The sequence below is a fragment of the Anarrhichthys ocellatus genome, unplaced genomic scaffold, assembly GCF_004355925.1.
Source record: "Anarrhichthys ocellatus isolate YVR2014 unplaced genomic scaffold, GSC_Weel_1.0 scaffold29, whole genome shotgun sequence".
In the NCBI taxonomy this organism is placed as follows: domain Eukaryota; kingdom Metazoa; phylum Chordata; class Actinopteri; order Perciformes; family Anarhichadidae; genus Anarrhichthys; species Anarrhichthys ocellatus.
The window spans coordinates 2,221,550-2,246,933 of NW_022280059.1; the positions used below are offsets into that span (position 1 = coordinate 2,221,550).

Below are 25,384 nucleotides of genomic sequence, written 5' to 3' on the forward strand. Positions count from 1 at the left end.
TATTTCAGTTTTTCTTTTTTAATAAATTTGCAAAAATTTCTACATTTGTTTTTTTCTGTCAAGATGGGGTGCTGAGTGTACATTAATGAGAAATAAAATGAACTTTTTTGATTTTAGCAAATGGCTGCAATGAAACAAAGTGAAAAATTTAAAGGGGTCTGAATACTTTCCGTACCCACTGTATATATATATGTTTTACTATTGTAATTATTATGTAGGCTTTATAAACCTAGTTACAGTATGATATGGAGCAGTAGAGTGCAGTTTTTGTAACTTTAATGAAATTAAAAATATTTTAAAGGTGATTATAAAACACAATAAACACACAATAAACTGTTATCGTTCCAGCTAGGTGCTTAACCGTTAATGAAGAAACCCTTATTGCAGAGGAATATCTTACGAACACTTTTCTTTTAGTACGCACCGTTAATTATCTTACTTTTTAAATGCGAAGTCAAGTCACTGCTCTCTGAGGAGATTTGTATCTGCTTCCGGTTACGCCAGAAGGACTTCAAAGTAAAGAACCCGAAACGTAAAAAGGCACTTACAAAATAAAATATGTCAGGAAGTGATTATCTTGGGTAACTTGCAGGAAATATTCGCCTTACTAACAGGAACTGTTAAGAGTAATTTACATACGGTGCCTGTATTTCATCTGGGTTTGCATTTTTATCAATTTTCACATTTATACCCCCCAATTTGGGTAGAAAAACAAATAGAGGGCAAGCACTATACATGCGTGTATGCGACATACATTTGAATAAAATAGTTCACTGACGGGTACACAATACCAATCAAAACTTGGGTTCGGTAGATGCGGATCAGTAGATGTTAAGATGGTCTGAAAGTATAATTTTGACAGGACACCCTGCTGGTAAATCGCTGATTTGCAATGAAATCAGCTGATTCGTTGGATGGGGGCGGGTTCAAATACGAGTGGAAGCCATCTTGAACGTTTGGTTGACAAGACTCTTTCGTAGTCAGCTAAAAAGAAATTAGTACACCTTATAAACACTGCAAAGAGAACCGATTATTGAAGTTATCCAAGGTAAATGCATGCACATTTAGACTATTTATATTTCTGGGTGGTTGTTAACCAGATACTCTATTATTTCGTGGTGACTTTTACAATTATCGTTCACTGTTTGCCATCGTTAGCTTGCTAGCAGACCTAGCACGGCAATGGATTCGGCTGAGCAAGCCAACGATAGCTAGTTGATGGTGGATATCCAGTTTTGTTTGTTAGCTAACGTTGGGAAAGGTGTCAGCTGCACTAGCTTTATAATATACCGACTGTATTAAAATATTCTTGAACTGGTATTTTAACGTGGTTTACCGAAACCGCATAACATTACTACAAAGCTTAAGCGTCATGTGCTAACGTCAGTTAGCCAGATATTGGACGTTAGCTTGGTTACCCTCTAACGTTAGTTACACGGTTGGATTTAACAGACAGTAAATGTTTTTGGTCAGCCATGTGTTAAAATATTTATCCAAGTAATCTTCACGGGCGGTGTAATTGATGTAACTGTATAGATAATCTATTTATGTGATTGACCTTCCGCATTTCAACACTGTTTTCATAGTGTTAGCAACGGTCAACGTACGTGAACTAAACAACATTAGCTACGAGCTACCACTGTGTAGCTAACTGTGCAGCTAACCTATGACGTTGGGCTAGCGCTGCTGTCGCTTATTTATCAGCTACATTTAACTCGATATGTCTCTATACAATTTAAATACAGCATATTGCATCATGCCACACAATTGCCATTTCGTGTCGAGTACGATGTTTTTAACACTTTGTCTTTGTATGTTTCAGGGTTGGAGAAACCTGAGAGGACGCAGCGGCTCAGTGACGCTACACAAGATGGCCAGATAAACAAGCCAACACTTGAGAGCTAGCAAAGCCTTCTGGTATATGATATTACATGTGACAATGGCAGATTACTTTAATGCTAAGAACTGATTTGCTTCGTAAATCCGTGTTTCGAAGATATCTGAAAATTAAATGGGGGGGGGGATTTGTTTATTTTGACCCTTGATGTCCCAGAAACTGCAACGTTGTTGTGGAACCTGCTGTGACAGGATTTGAACAATTTACATTTGGATGATAAAAAGTCTCAAGAGGGAAGGACATTCTTAAGTTTTGAGTGGTTCCAGCCGACTGGACTCACTTCATTTAGAAACATTTCATAGCTATTTGAGCAGAAAAGCTAAGTAGACATGAGTACCGCCAGGACAGAGCACCCAGTGATTTTGGGCTTGTCCAACCAGAATGGACAGCTCAGAGGCTCAGTTAAGCCTGCTGGAGCACCAGGTGGAAGTGGAGGAGGTCCTCAACAACAGCAACTTAATCAGATGAAAGGCACAATCAACAATGGTAACTCCCAACTGGCCCCGGCAACCAATTCTGTCATCAAGTAAGTTATTCAATGCTAGAAATCCTAAAATGTGGATGTTGGCACAAGTATTACTTGCAATTCTTTGTTATGCTTGTTGCTTACAAGAACTTAACCCCCCACAGGCCTGGAGATGACTGGAAGAAAAGTTTGAAGTTGCCCCCAAAAGACACTAGGATGAGAACTTCGGTTGGTACAAGATAGATCTCCTTTTATTGAGCTGAAAATCTTCCAGTTTGGAAGTAGAAATTGCAGATGCACGTTTTTCTTGTGCTTTTGATGGGTCCTTCTGTTAATGCTTCGTTAATCAAATGCTAATTAATCCATTGTTATGATTACAGGATGTGACTGCAACTAAAGGCAACGAGTTTGAAGATTATTGCCTAAAGAGAGAGCTGCTCATGGGAATCTTTGAGATGGGCTGGGAAAAGCCGTCTCCAATCCAGGTACATTCAGACCCAGCTCAGATTTGATCCCTTTTGACAGCTGGACAAGCAGGTGTCTTTGTGCTTAAGGTTCCTAATTTCATAATTAGAGTTCGGTGCATTTGAAAAAAACCTGATAGTACCATGACTTTGATAAGTTACCAAAACTGGCTTTCATACTTTTGCTGATTTTAAATAATAGCTCCTGCCTCTAGTTCAAAATATAACCGAATGATGGGGATTTGTTTACACTCTGGTTAGTGTGGAGTTTAGGGTTAAAAATTGGACAGGCTTATAATCGGGTTTTTAAAGTAAGCCTTTACACTTGAAATTAAATGACTTTTTGCCTTGCTAGTGTAATAATTAAAATGCACACAATGAATTCTTACAACAATTTATATTTGATTGATTCAATGATTATTCATTTGTTATACTAGTGCCATGGCAATGTTGGTTGGTCAACCACTGTGATCCAGACTAAAATCTCAAACTATTTGATTGATTGCAGTTTTGTAAATTCTTGGTTCACAGACTATATATTTGAATGACTTTGATGATCCCTTGAGTTCTCCTTATCGGACCCATTCCGATATACCCCTGAATAGGTTCAACTTGCTTTGCTGAGCAGCCTGATTGGCAGATATTATTGGGCCAGTGACCCTGGACTGTTGCTCTTTTACTTTTCATCCAGTCACTCTTTGTTACTTTAAGTGACCGACTATTGAATTTTTGAATATATTTTGTTTGAGCAAACATAATTTGGTATGGGCCAAAAATGCACTGACTGTATCCATCCATAAAAAGTAGTATTGTGTATGAATCTGTCATTACTGCATTTTGCGCAGGAGGAAAGCATTCCCATTGCACTGTCAGGAAGGGATATCTTGGCCAGAGCCAAAAATGGCACGGGAAAGAGTGGAGCCTACCTCATTCCCTTACTTGAACGCATTGACCTGAAGAGGGACTTCATACAAGGTGAGGAAGCTCATTGTCTGCTGCAGTAAATGTCAGAAGGTTGACACTTGATTCTTTCCTAATCTTAATCAGTCGTTCATTTTGCAAACTAAAATTCTGAGGTTCCAGCATTTCAAAAGATAGTAATGGCTGGTATTCTTAGCCTGATAGTAAATACAATATCTCAACATCTGTCCTTAATTAAAATTAATGTTAGTTACATATTTGTCTGGATTTATTTAGAGTAAAAACATGAATTGAATGATCATCCACTGTGTGAAACTGCTTTCTGTTTGCACTGTATGGAATGTCTAAAAGCACTAATCAGGGTGTCTTTGCAACAATGGTTCTCATGCAAGAACATATTTGTAAACTAATCTTAACTTTCTCCTTTTTTTTTTTTTCTCGTGTGTCGGGCTCGTTGGAATGTGCCACGTCAGATTCATCAAACACTTCTAACCTCCGATAACTGTGTATGACGTAAACATGATGAATACCACGTGTGCTTAAATATGCATCGGCTCGTGAGAATAGGAAATTAGCATAAGTAGCGCCCCAATAATACCATGTAAAGCTAAGCGTCCAGAAGTGTTCATTCATAAACATGGCACCAAAGAACCGACCAAGGTCAAAGATTTTAGTCCTGCTTTTGGAAATCAATAAAAGAAAATCTATACTTTTTAAAACCGTCAGCAGCGGAATTAAGAAACCTGGAATGGGAAAAAATAACGAGTGCTGTTAATGATGTGTCACCTATGGGGCATACTGTCGCCGGAATAACGCAAAATAGTTCTTTATGAAAATTGCTTTAAAAAAAAAAAAAAACATTGTGGCAAGGCAATAGATGACTGCAACGGGAGGAGGATAATCATAAAGATTAAGTGTCTTAATGGTTTTAATGGTTAGGAAAAAGCTGTGTTTAAGGGTCCAAATTGAGACCAAGCTAGCTCAGGGTTAATACATGTGAGTAGTCTTATCACAGGTATGTGTCTGTGTTTCCAGCTGTGGTCATCGTGCCCACCCGAGAACTGGCTCTGCAAGTAAGCCAAATATGTATCCAGGTCAGCAAACACATGGGTGGAGTAAAGGTAATGGCAACCACAGGTGGAACCAACCTACGTGACGACATCATGAGACTCGATGAAACGGGTAAACTTGCACACATTGTTGTCGCCCTGATGATGTGAAACTGTTCGTCTTCATACTAAATGCTGTGTTCAGATTTATCTGAAACGGCTAAATGTTCATGTTGGTATCATTCTAAAACTGTCCTCTTCAGCAAAACACAATTAATGTGTCTGTGTTGTTTGTTACATAATTCATTTTATTCAAGCAAATGAAAATCTCTTGTTTGACATTTAAAGGACTCTGTCTTTGGTTGGATGTGAATGGATTCTGTCCTCTTTGGTTGGATGTGAATGGATTCTGTCCTTGGTTTGAAATGGTGAACTGGGTCTCTCAATGTGATTATAACTTACTGGCCGCATCACAAATCCACAATGTTAAATGGGAACAAGCACAATGTGCTTGTTAATATTGTTGGTGCGATGGACTATCTTTTTACATTCTGAGGCAATACATTTAATTTTCTTCAGTCAAGTCTTAACACTGCCATTCTTTTGTAAAGATCCTGTGTATCTTACCAATGCTTTATTTATTTTACAGTACATGTGATCATTGCCACTCCTGGGAGAATTTTAGACCTCATCAAGAAAGGAGTGGCCAAAGTCAATCAAGTGCAGATGGTCGTTCTGGATGAAGTAAGTAGCAGAGTTTGACCAACATGGCTTTAATCCTAAATATAGAAGTGTGACCTTTTTTCATATTGAAGCATTCTCTTTAGCTGGCTCTCAATGTGCCCCCCCTCCCATGTCTCTCTGCTCAATAGGCTGACAAACTGCTGTCTCAGGACTTTGTGCTTATGATGGAGGACATGCTAAGCTTCCTGCCCAAACAGAGGCAAATCCTGCTTTATTCTGCAACCTTCCCTATCAGCGTTCAGAAGTTTATGGTACACATTTCTTATCTTTTGAAGTACTTGTTTCATCATTTCTTATTGCTAATAAACAAATCTGCCGCCATAATCTGTAGCACAACCTGAATGCAACGACTCCTCTCTTCACCTGCTTTGTAGAATGCACACTTGCAGAAACCCTATGAGATCAACCTGATGGAGGAGCTGACACTGAAGGGTGTGACTCAGTATTACGCTTATGTAACTGAAAGGCAAAAAGTCCACTGCCTTAACACCTTGTTCTCCAGGGTAAGTATTGCCTCCCTGCACTTCATGATCCTGTTAGTTCATTTCAGATGTCATTCAAACTGTTGTGAATCCTCACAATTCAAACATTGATTTCACCAGGATTTACTGTTTACTGTTTTTTATTTTTTACAGCTCCAGATCAACCAGTCAATAATCTTCTGCAACTCCTCTCAGAGAGTGGAACTCCTTGCCAAGAAGATCTCCCAGCTTGGTTATTCATGTTTCTACATTCATGCCAAGATGAGACAGGTCAGCTCAAAGTACTGCCTCCGAAATGCCATCTCTACCAGCTTTAAGACCAAAATACACATGGGTGGCGATGGTCCCAGAACAGCTGCTACTATTACTTTTGGTGTGCATTAAAATGGTGCATCTCATAGACGTGCATAACCTTTCACTACAGTTTACACCAACGTTCTATTTCTGGAGTGTTGCTACTGCTACCAGTTTTTTTCAGAAGAGAAAACGGTCATGTTGACACCTGGGTAACAAGCTATCCTACACATGTCATTTACTACTACAGGTGGCCTTAATCAGGGATTCTTCTGTACCGACATAAACAAAAAAGATAGCCGAAGCGGTGGGGAAGATTTTGTAATGGTTTCATGTCTGAACACTGGGAAATCCAGATTGCCTACCTTGAATATATTTAAATTATAACCCAGCATTGCAGCTTAGCTTGTACTTTACATAGTAAAACGTTTTACAGACCATAGCAATAGAGCTATAGACTCATAACCTGGTTCCATAGCAATAGAAAAAGTGTTTTATTATAGAATCCACTACACGAGGTTCACATGACGTGTGTTTTCTGCTCTCCAGGAGCATCGCAACCGTGTGTTCCACGACTTCAGAAATGGCCTCTGCCGGAATCTCGTCTGCACTGGTAAGTGGTAGAGCATTGTGAAATACTACAGAAGCTATTGTGAGACGGTGTACACATTATACCAGTGTTTTCCATGTAGAGTTGTGATGCACATTGCTTGGATTTTGAATCTTCACCACTCAACCATTTCAACTATAAGCTGTATGACTTTTTAAAGCGAGTCCAATCAGGTTGCAGCTGACCTCAATTTATTTGAATTGCCAAAGATTAAATATACGTCTAGTGTAAAGGTGTTGGAAGTGCATATGTATGTTCTTGTTCAAAACTTAGTTTGCTGACACATCCGCGTTGAGCTGATCTATTGTATTCTGATTAGCATCGCAACTCCAGTGAGATTTACACATACGAGAGAGACCCAACAGGACAAGTACGCGAGTCTCCAAAAAGAGGAATGTGGACAGCACGACCAGAGTCTTTAACCAATAATGGACAGACTATTAAATGTTCATTCCTCCCACGGGCAGTTAAAATCCAGTGTCTCGTGTGTTCAGAGACTCTGGTGATTATTAAAAGCAGCAATGTGAAGCGCCACTACGAGACAAAGCGCAAACGTACCCACTCACATCTGAAATATAGACACAGAAAATAAACTAAGAGTCCAATATGATCAGAATCCTAACGCATTCATTCACTGCCCAACAGTGATGTAAACAGAGAGTAAAGCTGAAACAAGTGGTTTAAATAACCACAGATGTAGTACTTGCACACATTTCTCTTTTTCGAAGATGAGAAAAATCTAATGTTTTCTTGAGTGACCTCACTTTACCCGACTAAATTAAATTTACAGCTGCAGGGCAAAGACAATAAAGTTTTCAAAAGCTTTATTTAGTCTTAAACGCAGCCCTTATTTTACTTGAACTGAGAACATTTATTATTAGAGTATATATTTATAATTCATCCAGTTCAATTTGAAAACTGACAATAAATATTGCTGCGATATTCAATCGAAGTTTCTTGATTTGATAATCAGTTGACTAGGTAAGAACGTTGATACAACTATTAGCTATTTTAATATATACGAAACTAAATCATTGTGCAAGTTGGACATCATTGTGATGTTCGGTTCCTTTGTATGAGCAAGTTCTCTCTAACTGGACCTCATTGAGTTCTAATTGAATACCGCTGGGAGAGACGATGTCAAATGATTTGGATGATGGTTGACTTTTTAGGGTTATTGCTATTAACAGTTATGAAATAATGTACAAAGAAGTCTGAGCTCGGTGCCACTTTAACACACACTGGAGGCAAATTGTCCATTAGATGGCAGAAAGTGGAACATTTGTGGTGTTAAAATGTTTAAAGGAATGCTGCAGCTATGCCTCACTAAAACCTTTCTAATCTTAATCGATGTTTTCATAGTAAAAACAGCAATGTGCGTGGGTGCTTCTTCAATCTGATTTGTAGCTAAAAGGTTTTGTAAGGCCCGACGAAGAACCAGATGCATTTTTTTCATACACAGAAATGAGTTGTGATCAAGTCATTAAAGTGTCAGAAGGTGAATAGAGAAAGTGGGGTGTGGTTGCTATGGTTACCATGCAGCGCACCAATAGTGGGAGATCCGGTATCAGCAATAACCACATGGTGCCCCCCCACCCATCGCCTGCTGGAAGCAGGAACACTGTCATTATGATGCATATGACAGCGCTGGTGGCAGAGCTCTACAGAAGGATTTATGTCAAAAGGGAATTATTTGTTCTGTCATAGTCCGTTTATTTTTTACCGCTAAACCCCAAAAAATGTTTCAAGCAGCCTTGGGAGGCAAAAGCAGAATGGCTAAAACAATAACGGAAGTAATAGTCCTTTTCATTATAGCAGGAGCAAGTGTGTTTCTATTGCATAAAGTGATTTCACAGCACACAAATATAGCTTTAGATTTCTAGCCTATGTCTGTAGCCTTTTAGTTTGTTCAGTGTTCGTACAATGTCATTCAGAAATGTTTGAAATGTTTTTTATTTTTCTAATAAGTTGGTACCAGAGTGGCCAGTCAGCTAAACGCTACTTGAGTTTCCAGCAGCAGAATTGTGTCCACCTTTTGAAACGTGCTCTACTGGCGTCTCAGTGAAGACTCGGCATGCACTCTGAACTTCAACTCTTTTCTTTCACTGACGGATTTAAACTTGGGTTTCCTTTAAAGAGATATTTGTTATTTATATTCTAAAACAGAGTTTTGTTCACGTAGTTACCTGTGGGAGCTCATCAAACAGTTTTGTTTCAACTGTGCTGTTGCTCTGCATTTTAGTAATTGAGGGTTTGCTCCCATGATTTGATTGACACTCTTGCACTGTGATTGTGATGACGCATCATGCACACAAACAGATGGACACAGGTGTGCCCACATTTCCAAACGGAGCTCTGTTTTGGTTCCATCTGTTTGTTTGTTCTGTGGTAGTGTTGTCACAATACTGGAATTTCTAACTTCAATACAACACCTTGAAAAATATACATCTTCGATACCACGGGGAACATTTTTATTAGAGATGAATAGCTGTCTATCACCTTGGTGTCTGACAGAAGGGAGAGCAGAAAGTGCAGCTGGTGCCTGTGTAACAAGAAAATGAATATTAATAACCATTCAGTAGATATACTTAAATATTTTTGACAACACCAGTTTGTGGAGGCGTATGTGGGTTGAAATATGTTGCCGCTTGTTGTCTTGAAATTGTTGTTCTGTGGATACACAACATTTTGATCCAGATGTGTGATATGTTGATGCAGGTTTGATTTCTTTCCTTTTCTGCAGACCTCTTCACAAGAGGAATTGACATTCAGGCTGTGAATGTTGTGATCAATTTCGACTTTCCCAAGCTGGGAGAAACGTACCTTCATCGCATCGGTAGATCTGGTAAGAGCTCATATTACTTACATGAAAGTTGTGGTTTTCAGTTGTTTTTCTACTGTGCAGCCTCTTCTCAAACAATGATGATAAAAATAATCATTTGAACCTTCACATCCTTAACATCCAGGCCGCTTTGGACACTTGGGTCTGGCCATCAACCTCATCACTTACGATGATCGCTTCAACCTGAAGGGGATTGAGGAGCAGCTCGGAACGGAGATCAAGCCCATCCCCGGCATCATCGACAAGAGCCTCTATGTGGCCGAGTACCACAGCGAGAGTGGCGAAGAAGTCAAGCCATGAGCCAGTGAGTTCAATATACACAAATATTTACTGCTTTTCTGTTTTCGCATGTCTTGTCTTTTTCATGTCAGTGCAGCAATTTTAACACACGGGCCACATTAGAGATTATTATGGCAGACATTACATGTTGCTCTATTAGTATATTGGTATGCACAACTAAAGGTAATTTATCCATTATTACTGTCATTACCTTGATGGTGTTTTCCTGCCCTGCAAAGTAATAATCTTCCCTGTGAGAAAGGTCTATTACTGCCTTTAAACATGTCGGAAGATGTGCAATAACTGTCTCTGAAATATTGTCTGAAAGCAACACGTAACATAAGTTCTCTAACCTGAAGTGTCCTTCACGTTAAAGTTAAGTCAAGGAGGGATATTGTTCTTTTTAACAGTGTTCTGTTGTAAAATGATAAAGTCAATCTAGGGATGATATGTTTTTTTGGCCCCCTTCAAATAATTTTGTGCATCTGTTGATACTTACTAGTGAAGGCACTGGTTCAAAACATATTCAGATTATAAAGTTGAATTAATATATGAATGAAGTTCACCTGCAGAATAGGAGTACTGAAAATGACCAGCTAGATGATTTTACAAGGAAAACAAACTACATGGTGTATAGTAGACTACAAGTAATCTATAACGGTGTGTGGATTCATGTACCGGTTTCCTCTTGTTTGTTCATGCCTGCATACTGAAATCATTCAACACTTATTATGTCATCATTTTTGGGTTTCTAATGTAAATGGAGCTGGAGTTACAACTAACTTATCTTCTCCCTCTTCTCTCTCTACAGATCAGTCACACCTCCATTCCCCTTTGTATCTTTCTTTTTTTCATCCCCCCTTGTCTTGGAGTTCTCGTTTTTTATTTTTTTTTTATGTACAGTTTCTGTCCGTCTTCCTATTTTGGATGCCACCATAAGGAATGTGTATCTTGATGGAACGCGTTTCGGAAGAACTCATTTGCCTTTTTACGGGGCTCTGTGCTGCACCAACACACCCTGAAGACATGAGCACCGGGAGGAAAGCACGGGACCAAGTCGAAAATGTATCAATGCACATTGTGAAGATTCATATCCACCAATGACGCGAAGCCAGCACCAACAGACCGCTATACGACACCCTCCATTCTCCGTGTTTTTATTTTGGGAAGTTTTAACCAATTTGTATCAAGTGCCTTAACAAGCAGATCAACTCGTTCTAAAGTAATAACCCTTCATTATCCGTCATCCTGCTCACGTCATACCACACACTCACGTTCGCCTAATTGAAAATTTGTTCCACTAGTTTAATGTCCGACCACGTAGGTGAAGTCATAACTGTTTTTTGGTTGGGTCATCCTTTTTTGCAAGGAGTGGAGATGAACAGGAAGGAGGCCGGTCTGAATGATCCTTTTTTTGCTGGCTTGGCTGCACTTTGAGTCTGGCTGATGAACAAGGACAAACTTGGATGTTCCACGGACAGAGATGCTGGATTTAGTTTCAAGAGACAGCCAGACTGTCCGGTTGCTTGTTGTAGAAGCTTGAGCTTCTAAGAGACCCAGATCCTTTCCTCCGTCTTCAGCTTCAGAACACTAAAAACGAATAAGCAGCCTCTCCACACCACGAGTCATGAGGATTCCTGCTTCGGTGGAGTTTAATTGTGTGGGAACGCATTTTTCTTTCTTTTCTGTTTTTCTGTGTCCTGTGTTTCACCTTCCTATGGATGGCCATACTTTATTCTGCGAGATGTGCAGCCAACATGTGGGCGGCACCTTAAACCCTGTGTATATACCTTAATTTTAAGATTGTTTTAAACAAGTTCAAAAGGCTGGCCAACAAACTGAAAAGACCCCCCCCCCCCCCCCCTCTCTTGTTAGCACTGGAGACTGTTTTCTTAACTTGGTTTGTTAGATTTGCAATATTGGCCTGTGAATTTATTTATAATTTTAGAAATTGCAGAGTTTATTAGAATCTAAAACACTTAAAGGAGCTTGTGCATGAAATTTCTTTTGGAGGCAGAGTTCACTACTAATCTTTAGCCCCTTCCATTGATGGAGAGTGCACTTCTTCAAAGCTGCACTTAAACAGGAGATTGTTTCAATTGTCACCCGTATTCTCCTGCTACCAGTGTTAACACATGTTCAGTCTAGACATTTGAGTAATGAATTCTTTGTTGTCACCAGCCTTAACTTGTGCAACTGACTCTTGAGACGCACTCTAAAGCTCTCCAGTTATAGTGAGTGTTGTTATTGGAAGAGAAAATAATATTCTATCATGTAGTAGTACTACTCGCTCTCGCAGTGCAGCCAAATTGGCAGAGAATTTATTTTCCGGGGGAGGTATTAGCTGTTACGTTCTGTGTGCTCTTTAAGCGCAGCTGCATCACTTTACAAATGTCGAGGCGAAAGCTGTGGAGTTCTGTTCCCCCTTTTTGAAGAAAGTTTGCCAAATGCATCAAAATGAACCATCTGACCTAGAAATGTACCAGGAATTCACTCTCTGTGCATTCCAAGTTAGCTGGCTTTATTAAACACAGCTAACCAAAAACGCCTCATTTAAAATATAATAAAAACAACCCGAGCAGGTTGGGCTGCACTTAACGCACAGAGAGATGGGTTCAGTGCAATAACGCTGACTGCACTGCTTTTTCTGCACCCATGAGGCCCAAATGGGGAGAAAAGTGTGACGCAGAACATCTAAAAAAAACAACAAAGAAATGGCACAGAGGGGGAACGGCCATCAAGGATTGCATATTACTATTAGTCGGACTGCTTGTTTAGAAAATATCGTGGGCGCCTCGGACTGCTGAGTTCATGGCTTATTTCTCTGCCCTTTATTGTGTTATCTGGGGTTTGGAATACAGATGTTTTTATGCAACATGATGACCTCGTTCTGCGTTAAGTTCCTCTGACCACTCGTTTGATCAGCTGGAACCTTTTTGCGAATGAGGTTCCCTTTGTTATGGTGAGATGCTCTCTAGACTGTTCTAATCAATGAGAAGTAGTATTGCACATTTAATTTAATGTCTTTTAAAAAAAAAAAATTAATCCAAATTGTGTAACAATGTTGATCAGTTTAAAAATTCCCTTTTTTATTTCTCATTGGTTAGGACTGATCCCTGTCCTCTCGGCTCTATAGTTGTCCCCTGAATACTTGTACATCTAATTTGGCTGGTCTGGGTTTGGGTGGGTGGGAGGTCTGTATTTGTTAAACATATTCAAATTAAATGAAGGGTTAGCTGAGTGAACAGGGATCTCATTGTGCAGGCGCTTGGCAGCTGCCTGACTCTTGTCAGCCACTGGCAGTAATCGCCACAGCAAATGCTCTCGGAGCGAAAATTGACGATCCCTCAAGATGTAGTGTATCGCTTCGTCTTGATGGAATGCTGCTTTGCTGCCAGTGGCTGCCATCTTGAAAACCTTAAAGACTGAGACAAGAGCATCTTGCCCCAGATTGGGCGACTTAATTGGAGAGTTTAGTAACTAAATTGTCTCATTCTTTAAGGGTTGTTTTTTTTTTTTTTTTTTTTAATTCGTGGGGTGGCTAAATTAATGCTCTTGCTGCCCTGATGCACATGTTCATCCTCTCTCGATAGTTCTGAAACATTTACGAAAACACAGCTTTTGTGTACAATCTGGCCGTTTATCTGTGGAGGATGTGGGAGGAGTCTGTTTGGGATTCCTTTCAAAACTGATGCATCAGTGAAACAAAATGGGGAGGAGCCTTTGGGCCATAAAACAAGATCTAAAGTTCCAAAGTTATGTTAATGGGTATAAAAAGGTTTGAAAAAGTTGCCCATCTTTTTTTTTTTTCAAGTGAAACGTTCAAGTGGAGTTAACCTTATTTAAAAAGTCTCCAAATTTAAGGAAGGATTTAAAGCCTGAGTTCATATTTTATTTAATGGAAATTTGGTCGTTATTTAATTGGCAAATTTTTCAGTGACGCTAATTTTACAATGGACTTAAGTTTAAAAAAAAATGTCATGAATATTATTGGATTCGATTGAAACTTTTGTTGATAATAAAGCTCACTGAAATTTACTGTGTTTTTGATGTCCTTGGCAACCACTGCAGTTCCTTGTTGCACCACTTCCACAGAGTGTTGCTACTGCTCTCTGCAGATGTAATGTCTTCTTATAAACCCTGACCTGGAGGAAGTCCTCAGACCGCAGGCTTTCCTGTACTCTGGTGTCGCACAGACTGCAGCTCAAGATGCACATGTTGGTGGTATTCAGCGTTTCATCAGTGGCTCTTTTCGCCTGTGTAAATGGCGCTTTCCCACCACCATGTGACAGGTAAGACAAACGACTGAAAGTGGTTCTTTAAAAGGTGTTTGTATATGTCTATTCAGACCGATTCCTGTTCTTGAACTGTTGATTCTAAGAGAATGTTCTGGTTAATGTGCGGCTGATAAACTGATCTCACACTTGTCTCTACAGTCCCTGACAAAAGTCTTGTCGCTTGGGTACAAGTTGACCTTAAGTGCCCCTCAAATATATTTGTAATCTTTTTTTTTTTTTTTTTTTTATTTTTTTAATAATACAAGAAATGGCTAATTTCAATCCCAACAGCTTTTGAAATGTTTTGGTGCCAAACAAAACTGCTGAAAAGCATTCTAACGTTCACAGCTTGGTAAAGCCCACTGAGTCAGTTTTTGCAAAGACAAAAGTCTTGTCGCCTTGTCATATGATGCACCCAATCCTAGATTACAGCCTCACCTGTGATCAATAATTGATCAATTAGTGGGTGTGTATAAAAAGAACCCCAGCACACCAGACCTTCACATCAACTGCAACTTGACCTCTGACAACATGCCTAAGATTCACCCTGAGACCAAAGCGTTGATTATCAAGAGGCTGAAGACCAGATCCACTGCTGAGGTGGCTGACACCTTCAATGTGTCTCAGCGTCAAGTACAAAGAATAAGAAAAAGATTTGAAGAGACCGGAGATGTTTTTGACAAGCCCAGGTCCGGCAGACCCCGCAAGACAACTGCTCGGGAGGACTGTTTGTTGGCTCAAAAATCCAAGGCCAGCCCCTTTTCCACTGCAGCAGAGCTCCACCAGGCCTGGTCACCTCAAGTCCCCGTGTCAACCAGGACAGTTTGTAGAATTCTGTCTCAAAATGGCCTCCATGGTCAAATCAGTGCCCAGAAACCAGCACTAAACAAAAGGCAATTAAAAAAACATGTGGCATTTGCCAAGTCCCACAGCCTGCTAAAAGGATGGACGCTGGAAAAGTGGCAGAAGGTGGATTTCTCAGAAGAATCTTCGGTTGAATTACATCACAGCCACCGCAAATATTGCAGGAGACCTACTGGAGCCCGCATGGATCCGAGATTCACCCAGAAAACAGTTAAGTTTGGTGGCGGAAAAATCATGGTCTGGGGTTACATCCAGTATGGGGGTGTGAGAGAGATTTGCAGGGTGGAAGGCAATAGCCTAAAATATCAAGAAGTATTAGCTACCTCTTACATTCCCAACCATAAAAGGGGTCAAATTTTGCAGCAGGATGGTGCTCCATCGCATACTTCCATCTCTACATCAAAGTTCCTCAAGGCGAAGAAGATCAAGGTGCTCCAGGACTGGCCAGCCCAGTCACCAGACATGAACTTCATTGAGCATGTCTGGGGTAGAATGAAAGGAAGCATGGAAGACGAAACCAAAGAATCTTGATGAACTCTGGGAGGCATGCAAGACTGCTTTCTTTGCTATTCCTGATGACTTCATCAATAAATTGTTTGAATCATTGTTGAACTGCATGGATGTAGTCTTTCAAGCTCATGGAAGTCATACAAGATATTAAATATGGATCTCACAGCACCACTACTTAATTCACTGATGTTATGCAACATATTTTTGTATTTGAAGTAAATTATTTGTTCAATTTTCACATTACTCTCTGTAGGTGACAAAACTTTTGTCTTGCCAAAATCTGACCTTTCTGTGTTCATTAAATGATCAATCTTTCCTCAGTGAAGCAAATTTATTTTAGTATATTAAACATAATTTGGGAGGGTTTTAGCTTTCATATGAGCCATTTCTAAAACCAATGGATTAATTAAAAGTCAGGTTATAAGCTGTTTCTACAAAATGGATAAGTGACAAGACTTTTGTCAGGGACTATAGACACGGACCATCCTAGACCCTTCAAACTTTTACTCTCAATCCAGTAAAAAGTCTGCAGCCAGCGAACAGATGTTTCTCGTAATATCTGTGTTGAATTATCTCCTATTGGCCGGTTGTCAGCAGACCTTTGAAATGGTTTTATTGCTTCCCTGACGGACTCTGTACTTCTTCACATGTCTATCGTGTCTGTTTAATAATTCACAACTCTACATTAATTTCAGTGAAATATACTGCGCTGGGCCCATCTTGCATCAGGTACAGAAAGCGAAACTCTTTGATGACAAGTACTTTGTTGACATGAAGCTGAGGGAAGCTCCTGGTAAGTCAAGTCAGTAAATCTTTTTTTTTTGCTTTCATGACATTTCTTCATTACGTGGCTCCTCTTGTTGCTCCCCGTGTCTTCTCCAGATGTTGTTCTTCTGCTTTTCGCAACCTTTCAAATGAATCTCCGAACATCACTGTCCCGCCTGCGAAACTGGAGGAGTTCCTACGTGCGTACTTTGAGAAACCAGGGACAGAGTTTGAGTCATGGACACCACCCGACTGGCATAACAAGTGAGAACCAGTTATTAGAGGACTAATGCTCAGATAGTAGTCTCTTTTTTTTTTTTTTTTTTTTTTAAAGTTTGCTTGAGTGACATGACTTGATATTATTTACATGCAGACCAAAGTTCCTGGGAGGAATAGCAGACCAAGAACTACGTAACTGGGCTGAAAAGATACATTTTCTTTGGAAGTCGCTCGGCAGAAAGGTGATGAGAGCTCAACGCCCAAACTTGGCATACAGTCACTATTTAGTAATTGAATAATCGTAATTTTTAAGCAGAAATGCAAATGTTTCTCTAATGTGAATTATTTTTGTCTGTTGGTAAATTGAATATCTTTTGTTAGACCAAAACAAGCTATTTGAATATGTCCAATTGGGCTTAAGAAAAATCAATATTCAATATCTTTTGATGAATTGTAGACCAAATGGGTAACAGAGAAAGAATTAAGATTCATCAATAATAACAGCAGTTAGTTGCAGCCTTCATGATGAGGGTGAAGCGTCCACATACCCGTGAGTCCACAGACTTTAAATTCTCCTCCAGATCTGCCGATGTTAAAGATCACCCAGAGCTCTACTCGCAGATATACACCCCACATCCCGCTGTAGTGCCAGGGGGGCGCTTCAGGGAACTCTACTATTGGTGAGTGAGCGATGAAGCCCGTCTTTCAGCTCGTCTGCCTGAGAGTAAATTCTCACCAGGTCAGAGCGAGGACAGATCACAGCCAGACCCAGCCAGGGGTCTCTGCTGCTGAGAGCCCACCTGGGTGCCACGTGCAGACAGTGACGTGAGCCTCCTCTGTGCCCAACAGGGACTCCTACTGGGTCATCAACGGGCTCCTGCTGTCAGAGATGACAGACACGGCCCACAGGATGATTCAAAACTTCCTCTACCTCGTCAACAGGTGAGCCTCAAAGCTCATTTCATCTTTCATAGCACAACTACCAGCTCACTGCAGGTAGTTCAGCAGGCTCATTTTGAATAATAAGTCATTTAGCAACCTAAGGTTGTACACTTTGGATACGGAGCTCTCGGGGAGGATTTTAAGATTTGTGGAATAAAATGTTTTTTTCAATCACTCTGCTACAGATATGGCTTCATTCCAAATGGTGGGCGGAATTATTATGAAAGGTGCAGTCAGCCTCCATTCCTCACTCTAATGGTGGAGAGCTACTATCAAGCAACCAAGGATAAAGAGTTCCTCAGGTGATATTTAGGTCTAAGCTGATGTCCTGCCAGGCACATTATCATTCCCCAGCTGCCTCGTGTCTCTCCCAGAATAGAAAAAAGCGTATTAAACATCAAAACCTCAGTGCTCGTGTCTGTCTGTGCCTCCGGTGTTTTGTTTTTCCTAACGTGCTTAATTAGAATGAGACACCCTAACATTTTTTTTTTGTGTGACGACATTGAGGACTGTGAGAAGTAGTCTGAATTAAAAACACTGCTCCCTGCTGTCTGTACAAACTTGGTTTAGAGCAGCTTTACCAGCTCTGGAGCAGGAGTACCGATTTTGGATGCACAACCGCTCTGTGACTGTGAAAGTAAATGGAACGGAGCATCTACTGAACCGGTATCATGTGCAGGTGGGCTTGCCCAGGTACGTACTTAAACACATCTTGTAGACAATAAAAATGAATTTAAGATGTGTATATTGTAGCATGTGCCTTAAACTACGGTAAGCATGCGCTTCGTTTTTTCTAGGCCTGAATCCTACACAGATGATCTGGAATTAGCTGAAGGACTCACAGAGGGTAATAGCTTATTAGTTGTTGGTGGTTGAATGAATCCACCTTTATTAGTTGGAGAATATCACCCTGCTATGGTAATTTAATTCCATGAGAGATTAAAAATATAGATAACGCTGTGGGGTGCTTTGTTCTGGAATGAATGTACAGTAGTTTATAGTTGCTCCTCGGCAGAGAAGGGGAATATCCTCCCCTCGATTCAAGGATCATCTGTGCAAAACAAATGTGTTCAGAATATTCCTCGGTACCATGTTTTAATGCAAATATAATATGTTGAACACATGAACAACTGAATTGAACAACTTGACCACTAAATTTAAGAAAAGCTGTTGGAAGGAAAAATACTGTTTGGTAAAAAGTTTGCTCAGATTTCTGAAGACCTTTTCCCATTTTTAGGTATTTATTTTTTCTTCAAATAGTCAACAGTAATTTCCTCCTGTTGGAGGAGACATTCCCTTTTTGTCTCTGAAGGTTTTAAAAATCAGAAACATATTGCATATTTTTCGTTGCCACGTGCAATAAACAAGCAAGACACGCATGAGTAAGTGCCAAATTTGAGAATGCTGATTTGTTGTGGCTCTACTTAGGAATTCATGTGTTTTTCCTTGCCCTCAGTCGGTAAGGAGCAGCTGTGGATAGATCTAAAAGCAGGTGCAGAGTTTGGCTGGGACTTCACATTCCGCTGGTACATGTACGGCACCGGCAGCCTCGGGAAGACCAGCACTAGTCAGGTCCTGCCCACTGACCTCAACGTTCTTCTGTGCCTCAATGAGAGGACTCTTGCTTCATTTCACTGGGTGAGTACACGAGCAGCCTTTGACCTTGGAACTAACTGTGGCCTGCACACTGCTTTTAGCTCCCAACTGGTGTTGCGTAACGGTGATGTGCCGTTTCCTGACAGGTGATGGTGACTCAGCTGCACTGTATGACCACAACGCAGTCCGCAGACTGGAGGCGATAGAGTCTGTGCTGTGGGATGCTGAGAGGGGAGCCTGGTTTGACTTCAACCTGATGACGCACTCCAAAAACTTTGAGTTTTACCCCTCCAACCTGGCACCTGTTTGGGCACGGTGCTATTCTCCGGCTGAGATGGGAGAGAAGGCAGTAGAGTATCTGAAGGTGGGTGCACATTCTAGGCTTCATTATGGTCTCAATTCATGAATAAATTATGCATAATAGATTATTGTTTATTTAAATGGTTGTTTCATCCAAATTACAAGATGCATGTTTTCCCCACTTACCTCCAATGGTATCTAGCATGTGTGATATCGGCCTCCACCTCAATGCAGTAGAGGTGTTAGGAATTTCACCAAAGATATCTAGGGATCATTTTTAAATTTAAAAATATTTAGTTTTTAGCAGCTTGTGTTTACAGGGAAAAAAAAACAAACTTTTAATATAAAAAACACACACTGATATATAGAAAGGTATAAAGTAGTTCAAAAGCTAAAGCAGGTAAATTACCAATTACCCTTCGCCTCCTCTGTATCATTCAAAACCTGAACAAATGAAGCCCAAACTGTGTGGCTAGATACCCTGAAGGGGAAGTGAGAAGATGCATTCAGTGACCACTTTATTAGGTGCAGCCGTACAATCTATTGCTATTCATTACATCAGCCCTGCCACACATTCTACCTTTTCGAAGTACAGTAAAATGTTCAGTTTTTGATGACATTGTCAGAATGAGTTTAAATTTAGTTCTGTTGATTGCTGAGGTCCTAGATAAAGGTGTTGCACATGAGGGAGGCAGAGTATTAGAAACACCTCTTGATATAATGTAGTACAACACCACCACTCACTATGACTTCAGTTTTAAGACAGATACTGAACATAAAGGCATCATACAAGTCGAATTTGTGGCAGCTGAGACAAGAAGGAGCATTTCTGATATAAGACCCTTTTCTGTCCTTCTGAATAATGAAAAAAAACGATTAACAATACATTCAAAACAAGTTGACATTATTTTTGACTATTCTTTATTTTTAATGAAATTCTTCCTGACAGAAGATATTGTTGACTATTATTTAGTCAACACCATTTCCAGCCACGAATCCTCCTGCTGAGAAGGCTACCTAGTAGGATGCTGTGCATGTGCTATCAACTGTGCTCATTTGCTCCAGCAGATGGCGCACACACACTGCACTGGTCAAATCCATGCACGCTCTTATGGTTGCTGGTTTTCATGTCTGTGCAGGAGAGCGGTGCTCTCCAGTTCCCCAATGGAGTTCCAACGTCACTGAGAGAGTCTGGGCAGCAGTGGGACTATCCTAACGCATGGCCTCCTCTGCAACACATGCTCATTGATGGTAGGTATCAGTAAAGTGATCTGCCACCAATCGTGAACCTGTACTGATGATTTACCAGCAGTTGGTCAACATGTTGCTCTGTTGTCTTGGCATATTCAATTCTGAAAATGCACAGCGGTCATCGGGTCGTGCTTTACTTATTTGCTTTAGCTTTGTATTCAGGTTAAACTGCTGACCTTCAGGTTTAATTTGAGGCTGTTGATATCTGCACATATCTGTGGAGTTTCCTTGAAAACAGTTATGTTTATGTTAAGTGTTGCTCACAAAAATGCATTGTGTGTATCGCTGAGGTCTATCAGACCTGTTGAATATATGCCACTAATAAAAGGCAAATGAGGCCAATCTTCTGAGTTTTAAACTGGCATTGTTATCATCCAGCGGCTCAGGCTCAGGAGGTAGAATGGGCCGTCCATCAATCGGAAGATCAGTGGTTCTTCAGTCCACATGTCAAAGTGTCCTTGGGCAAGATACTGAACGCCAAATTCCTCCCGAAGGCTGTGCCATGATTAGATTAGGATCTGATGAGTAGTTTGGCAGCCTCTGCCGTGCACGCGTGTGTTTTTCTGAGTGGTTGAAAGAGTAGAAAGGCCCTATATGAATGCAAGTCCATTTACCATCTACATTTGCTCGCAAGCAGTCTTCTCCTTGCCAGCCTTTACTGGGACATTGCTGTGTTTCTTAGCGCGCTACGTATACCTCCATCAGTGGAGGAGTGTGAAACCATCTGCAGGAAAATGTATCGCGTCATGCACATGTGCTTCCTTGTGGATGTGCACAGTACAAACAAAAAAGGGAGCCAACTTGGAAGAAGGTTGCTTCATAGTGCGACCAGTGGTGGAAAAACCCATCAGGATACCTTTTTAAAGGGGTCAGAAATGAATTGGGACAAGTTACATTATGTCGTTATATTTGACTTCAAATTCAGCCGCCAACAGAGATCAGCAGACGCTTTGTATCTGCCCTGGCGATGCTCTGCCAGGCCCGTACTGCAGCTAGCTTTACGTGTTGCTTATTTCGTGTGATTTTTGCCTTAGTCTTGTCTGTGCGACACATAATTAGAGTGACGTATGTTTGGCCCTAAAAACTCTTTGGTAGCACAATCTGTATGATTATGATCAATGTCCTGCTGAATGTTCCTAAAACTATTACCAGCAAGCCTCATTTTAGTTTGAATGAATCAAGAATATTTTTGTATTTCCAGGTTTATCCAAACTGCCCCCAGAGAATGCTAAACAACTAGCATTTGATTTGGCCCAGCGTTGGATCAAGACAAACTGGTTGGCATACATGAAGTATGACGCCATGTTTGAAAAGGTGAGACGTCTGCGGTTTCAGTAAGTCGGAGCTCGTGCTGCACAGTGATAACACAGCTGGCTCAGAACGTGTCGTTTTCTCCCTCCTGACAGTATGATGTGAACGGCGATGGCAAACCTGGTTGTGGAGGAGAATATGAAGTTCGGGTATTTCCTTTCATGTGTTGATGGTGTCAGACTAATGTGCTTATAGTCACACAAGTCTTTTACATTTCATGCCGAGCCCTGTCGATTCTCTTTACCTCACTTCTGCTTCTTAACGTAAACACATTTTTATGCTCATCATCTACACATATACTCTCTCCTCCTCCCTTTTTTGTTCTTATCCATCTTTTTTTTTCTTTTGTATAATTATCTTACCCTGTTGGGTCTTGTTCTTGTCTACTTTTCACTTTGGTTTTCTTACTATTTCCATCAGCAGAAATCGGTCACTTGTTTTATTTCTTAGTGTTTTACAGCTATCACTGTATTTTGCTGCTTTGCTAAATATAAATGAAAACATCCTTCAAGAGCTGCCGTATTGCCCTTTCCGTAGCTGGGTTTTGGCTGGACCAATGACGTGGCCCTGCAGCTCCTGGACCAGTGTGGGGCGACTCCCACCTCAGGAAGCAGACGAATGTCTTCTGGCCTCCTGCTGCCTCTGGTCATCTCGGTTGCTCTCATGCTCCAGTGATTCAGAGGTGCCAAAAAAAGCCGGATTTTATTATTTCTGGTTTCACTGCACTGCATCACTCCTTTCCACTGGCAGACTTCAAACACACACAAGTGGACATGAAAAATCGGACTAAACTTTGCATATTTTTAACAAGTTCTGATATTTTTCTAAATCACATTTGATCAGGATCACTTATGTTTTTGGAGGAAACAGGATACGATTTATCACCAACTAAGAATTCCTTTGATGAATATTTTAGTATTTATCCTCGAAGGTAAATGATCTGTGGCGATATCAGAAGATGCAGATCATGTTGGCACTTCTGGTGTCTCTCCAGTAATACAGGCTGTTGGTGCTTGCTGTGCTCGGATCACAACATTTACTCATCCCAGATATTGAACTGACCTTATTCAACTAAATCAATTATGTGTATTGCTAAACTGCAGTTTAACTCAGAACTTCTATTTGCAGGCCATCTAAAGTTGGAATGTATTGATGTTGAAAACACAGCAGTTGTTATTATATTGGACTCAAGACAGCAGCCGTAGCCTGAGGCGTTATTTTTATGGGTTGTACGTCCGTTTAGTCCATTCGGCAACAGCTTGAGAGAATCGGGACCTTGGGAATTATCAAAAGGTTGAACTGATTAGAAATTGGTTTGTCAAAGGTCACTGTGACCTCACAAAACATTTTTTTTTTTTTGCCATAACTCAAGAATTAATTTGCTAAGTATGACAATGTCACACAAAGGATAAAATGATGAGCTGATGACATTTAAGACATTCATGGATGTAAACTGCAACGTGACTGGTTGGCTACAACCGCAATGCAGTAATTCTAGTTCAAAGGTACATAGTGCAGGTTTGGTGCAAGACACAACACTGATAACATTGAAAAATTCATTGCATCCTAGCTTGTTAATGGTAAACAGTAGCAGGAGGATGTTTGTTTTGCATTATTAATGTAATACAGCTGTAACATGATGGAAAGAGAGTAAACAATAAACAGTGAAGCCGTTATCATTGAGATAAAATCACATTGGATTACTTCTATGCATTGTTTTCCTGTGAATCCCTGGTGCATGTGAAAGTAATTTGAATCAAGCACGGGAATGGCAGCATCTGTTACCAAGTACTATATTCTGTACTAATGCTGTATCGTCATATATATATATATATATATGTATATATATATGTATATATATATATATATATATATATATATATATCTAGATATATCTAGATATATATCTATATTTTGAATGGCTATTACAGACGAAATTACGCCCATGAATGGTATAAAAAAAAAACTGTCATGAAAATCTTAAGGATTGTAACTTTAAGAATGACAAAGGTTGTACCTGCAGTCTTCCTACAGTGGAAACCCCTTTTGGAACTAATAGTCTACTTCGATATTACGGGTAATTGTGTTATTCATCTTTGAAAATAAGACTCGCATGCAGAGAGTGAAAAGTCAACGAGCTTGAAAACTTTATGAAGCCACCGTGAACATTTGATTGTACTTCAAATAAATAAAAAGAAACAAAGACAACAGATTTTGCCATTTCTGATTTTTCCAAGCCAGCCATACTGTCTTTGGCATTTCTGCCTACATCTATGGTGAAAAGCAGGTCAAGCATGAAATGGAAGTCCATATAGATATATTCAAATGGTTGCCAAAAAAAGTAATGAGAAATGTGCCTCCTAAAGAAGAAAATGCGTCCCTCTTGGCTGTAAAGATATGATGCCCAAGCAGGGATTTTACGGTATCTCTCTCAGCATGAGTGCACACAACAGATTGACTATGCAACTTAAATGGGCAAAAGGCCAATGGGTGCAGCGGTCCATGCAAAAAAAAAAATATACATATCAGTCTAGTAATGTGCTATTTTGAGTCTCCATCTACAAGCCGTATCTTTTTAAAATTTATTTTTTATCCCAATGCATAACTTTGATGCCCACACAGTAGCCGCCGTGTGTATTCTGCTGTGTTTAGAGAGGTTTAAGTAGTAGGCAGCAGTCATTATGTTTTCAGCCCTCGCTGACAGCAGTAACTCAAGTAGAACCTGCTCCTTTTGATAACTCGCACATTACCATGCCGTTTTAGCAGAAATGTGTTGTGTTCAGTTAATGAGATGGAGCTGTAAAGTGTGAAATAAGCTGTCCGTCAGTTAAGTGGCGATGAGGTGAAGCCGTGCTCGTGTTGGCACGTGCGTGTGTCTCTTTAATTAAAACAAATCTGAGGCCGTTGTTCTGAGAGGCACGCTCCATGGGCGGAGCATGACTTGTAAAGCAGCAGTGACAAGTGCATTACATAATGTTGTGGAAGTAAAGGTCAGGGTGTCTTGTCCTCACCAGTGATCCAGCAGCTGCTGCTGCATGCAAAATGGCATGCACATACCGTTATGTTTTCTTTGGTAAGTGCTTCACATTTTAGATGTATTGGTCTTCATGGCTATGGAAATTTGTATTTTTAAAATTTCTTTACATTCAAACGGTTTAATTTATTCACGTGTCTTTTAAAATTCTACATGTATGTACAAGTCCTTACTTTAAGAACCTTTGGCCTTAGATATGTTAAAAAATACCACTGTGGCTTACCCATTCCCTGATTTCCATAACGGGAATAAGATGCAGGACTATGT

The 25,384-nt window shown here is 40.2% G+C and overlaps 2 protein-coding genes across 2 annotated transcripts; both read left to right on the forward strand.

The window, feature by feature from the left end:
- Positions 1–929: 929 nt before the first annotated feature.
- Positions 930–14,086, forward strand: ddx6 (DEAD (Asp-Glu-Ala-Asp) box helicase 6). Its single transcript, XM_031863607.1, has 14 exons — positions 930–1,048; positions 1,823–2,423; positions 2,528–2,591; positions 2,744–2,848; positions 3,673–3,802; positions 4,784–4,930; positions 5,447–5,541; positions 5,670–5,792; positions 5,916–6,044; positions 6,177–6,293; positions 6,867–6,930; positions 9,671–9,772; positions 9,894–10,073; positions 10,860–14,086. The coding sequence occupies exons 2-13, from the start codon at positions 2,227–2,229 to the stop codon at positions 10,067–10,069; spliced, it is 1,449 nt and encodes a 482-aa protein (XP_031719467.1). The 5' UTR covers positions 930–1,048; positions 1,823–2,226; the 3' UTR covers positions 10,070–10,073; positions 10,860–14,086.
- Positions 14,087–14,163: 77 nt separating this feature from the next.
- On the forward strand, positions 14,164–23,848 carry treh (trehalase (brush-border membrane glycoprotein)). The gene is made up of 15 exons (XM_031863608.1): positions 14,164–14,340; positions 16,395–16,496; positions 16,582–16,728; positions 16,838–16,933; positions 17,271–17,363; positions 17,533–17,625; positions 17,811–17,927; positions 18,196–18,318; positions 18,423–18,472; positions 19,082–19,267; positions 19,368–19,585; positions 20,661–20,772; positions 21,974–22,086; positions 22,179–22,232; positions 22,621–23,848. Exons 1-15 carry the CDS (start codon positions 14,258–14,260, stop codon positions 22,756–22,758), a joined length of 1,725 nt encoding a protein of 574 aa, XP_031719468.1. The 5' UTR covers positions 14,164–14,257; the 3' UTR covers positions 22,759–23,848.
- The last annotated feature ends 1,536 nt before the right edge of the window (positions 23,849–25,384 follow it).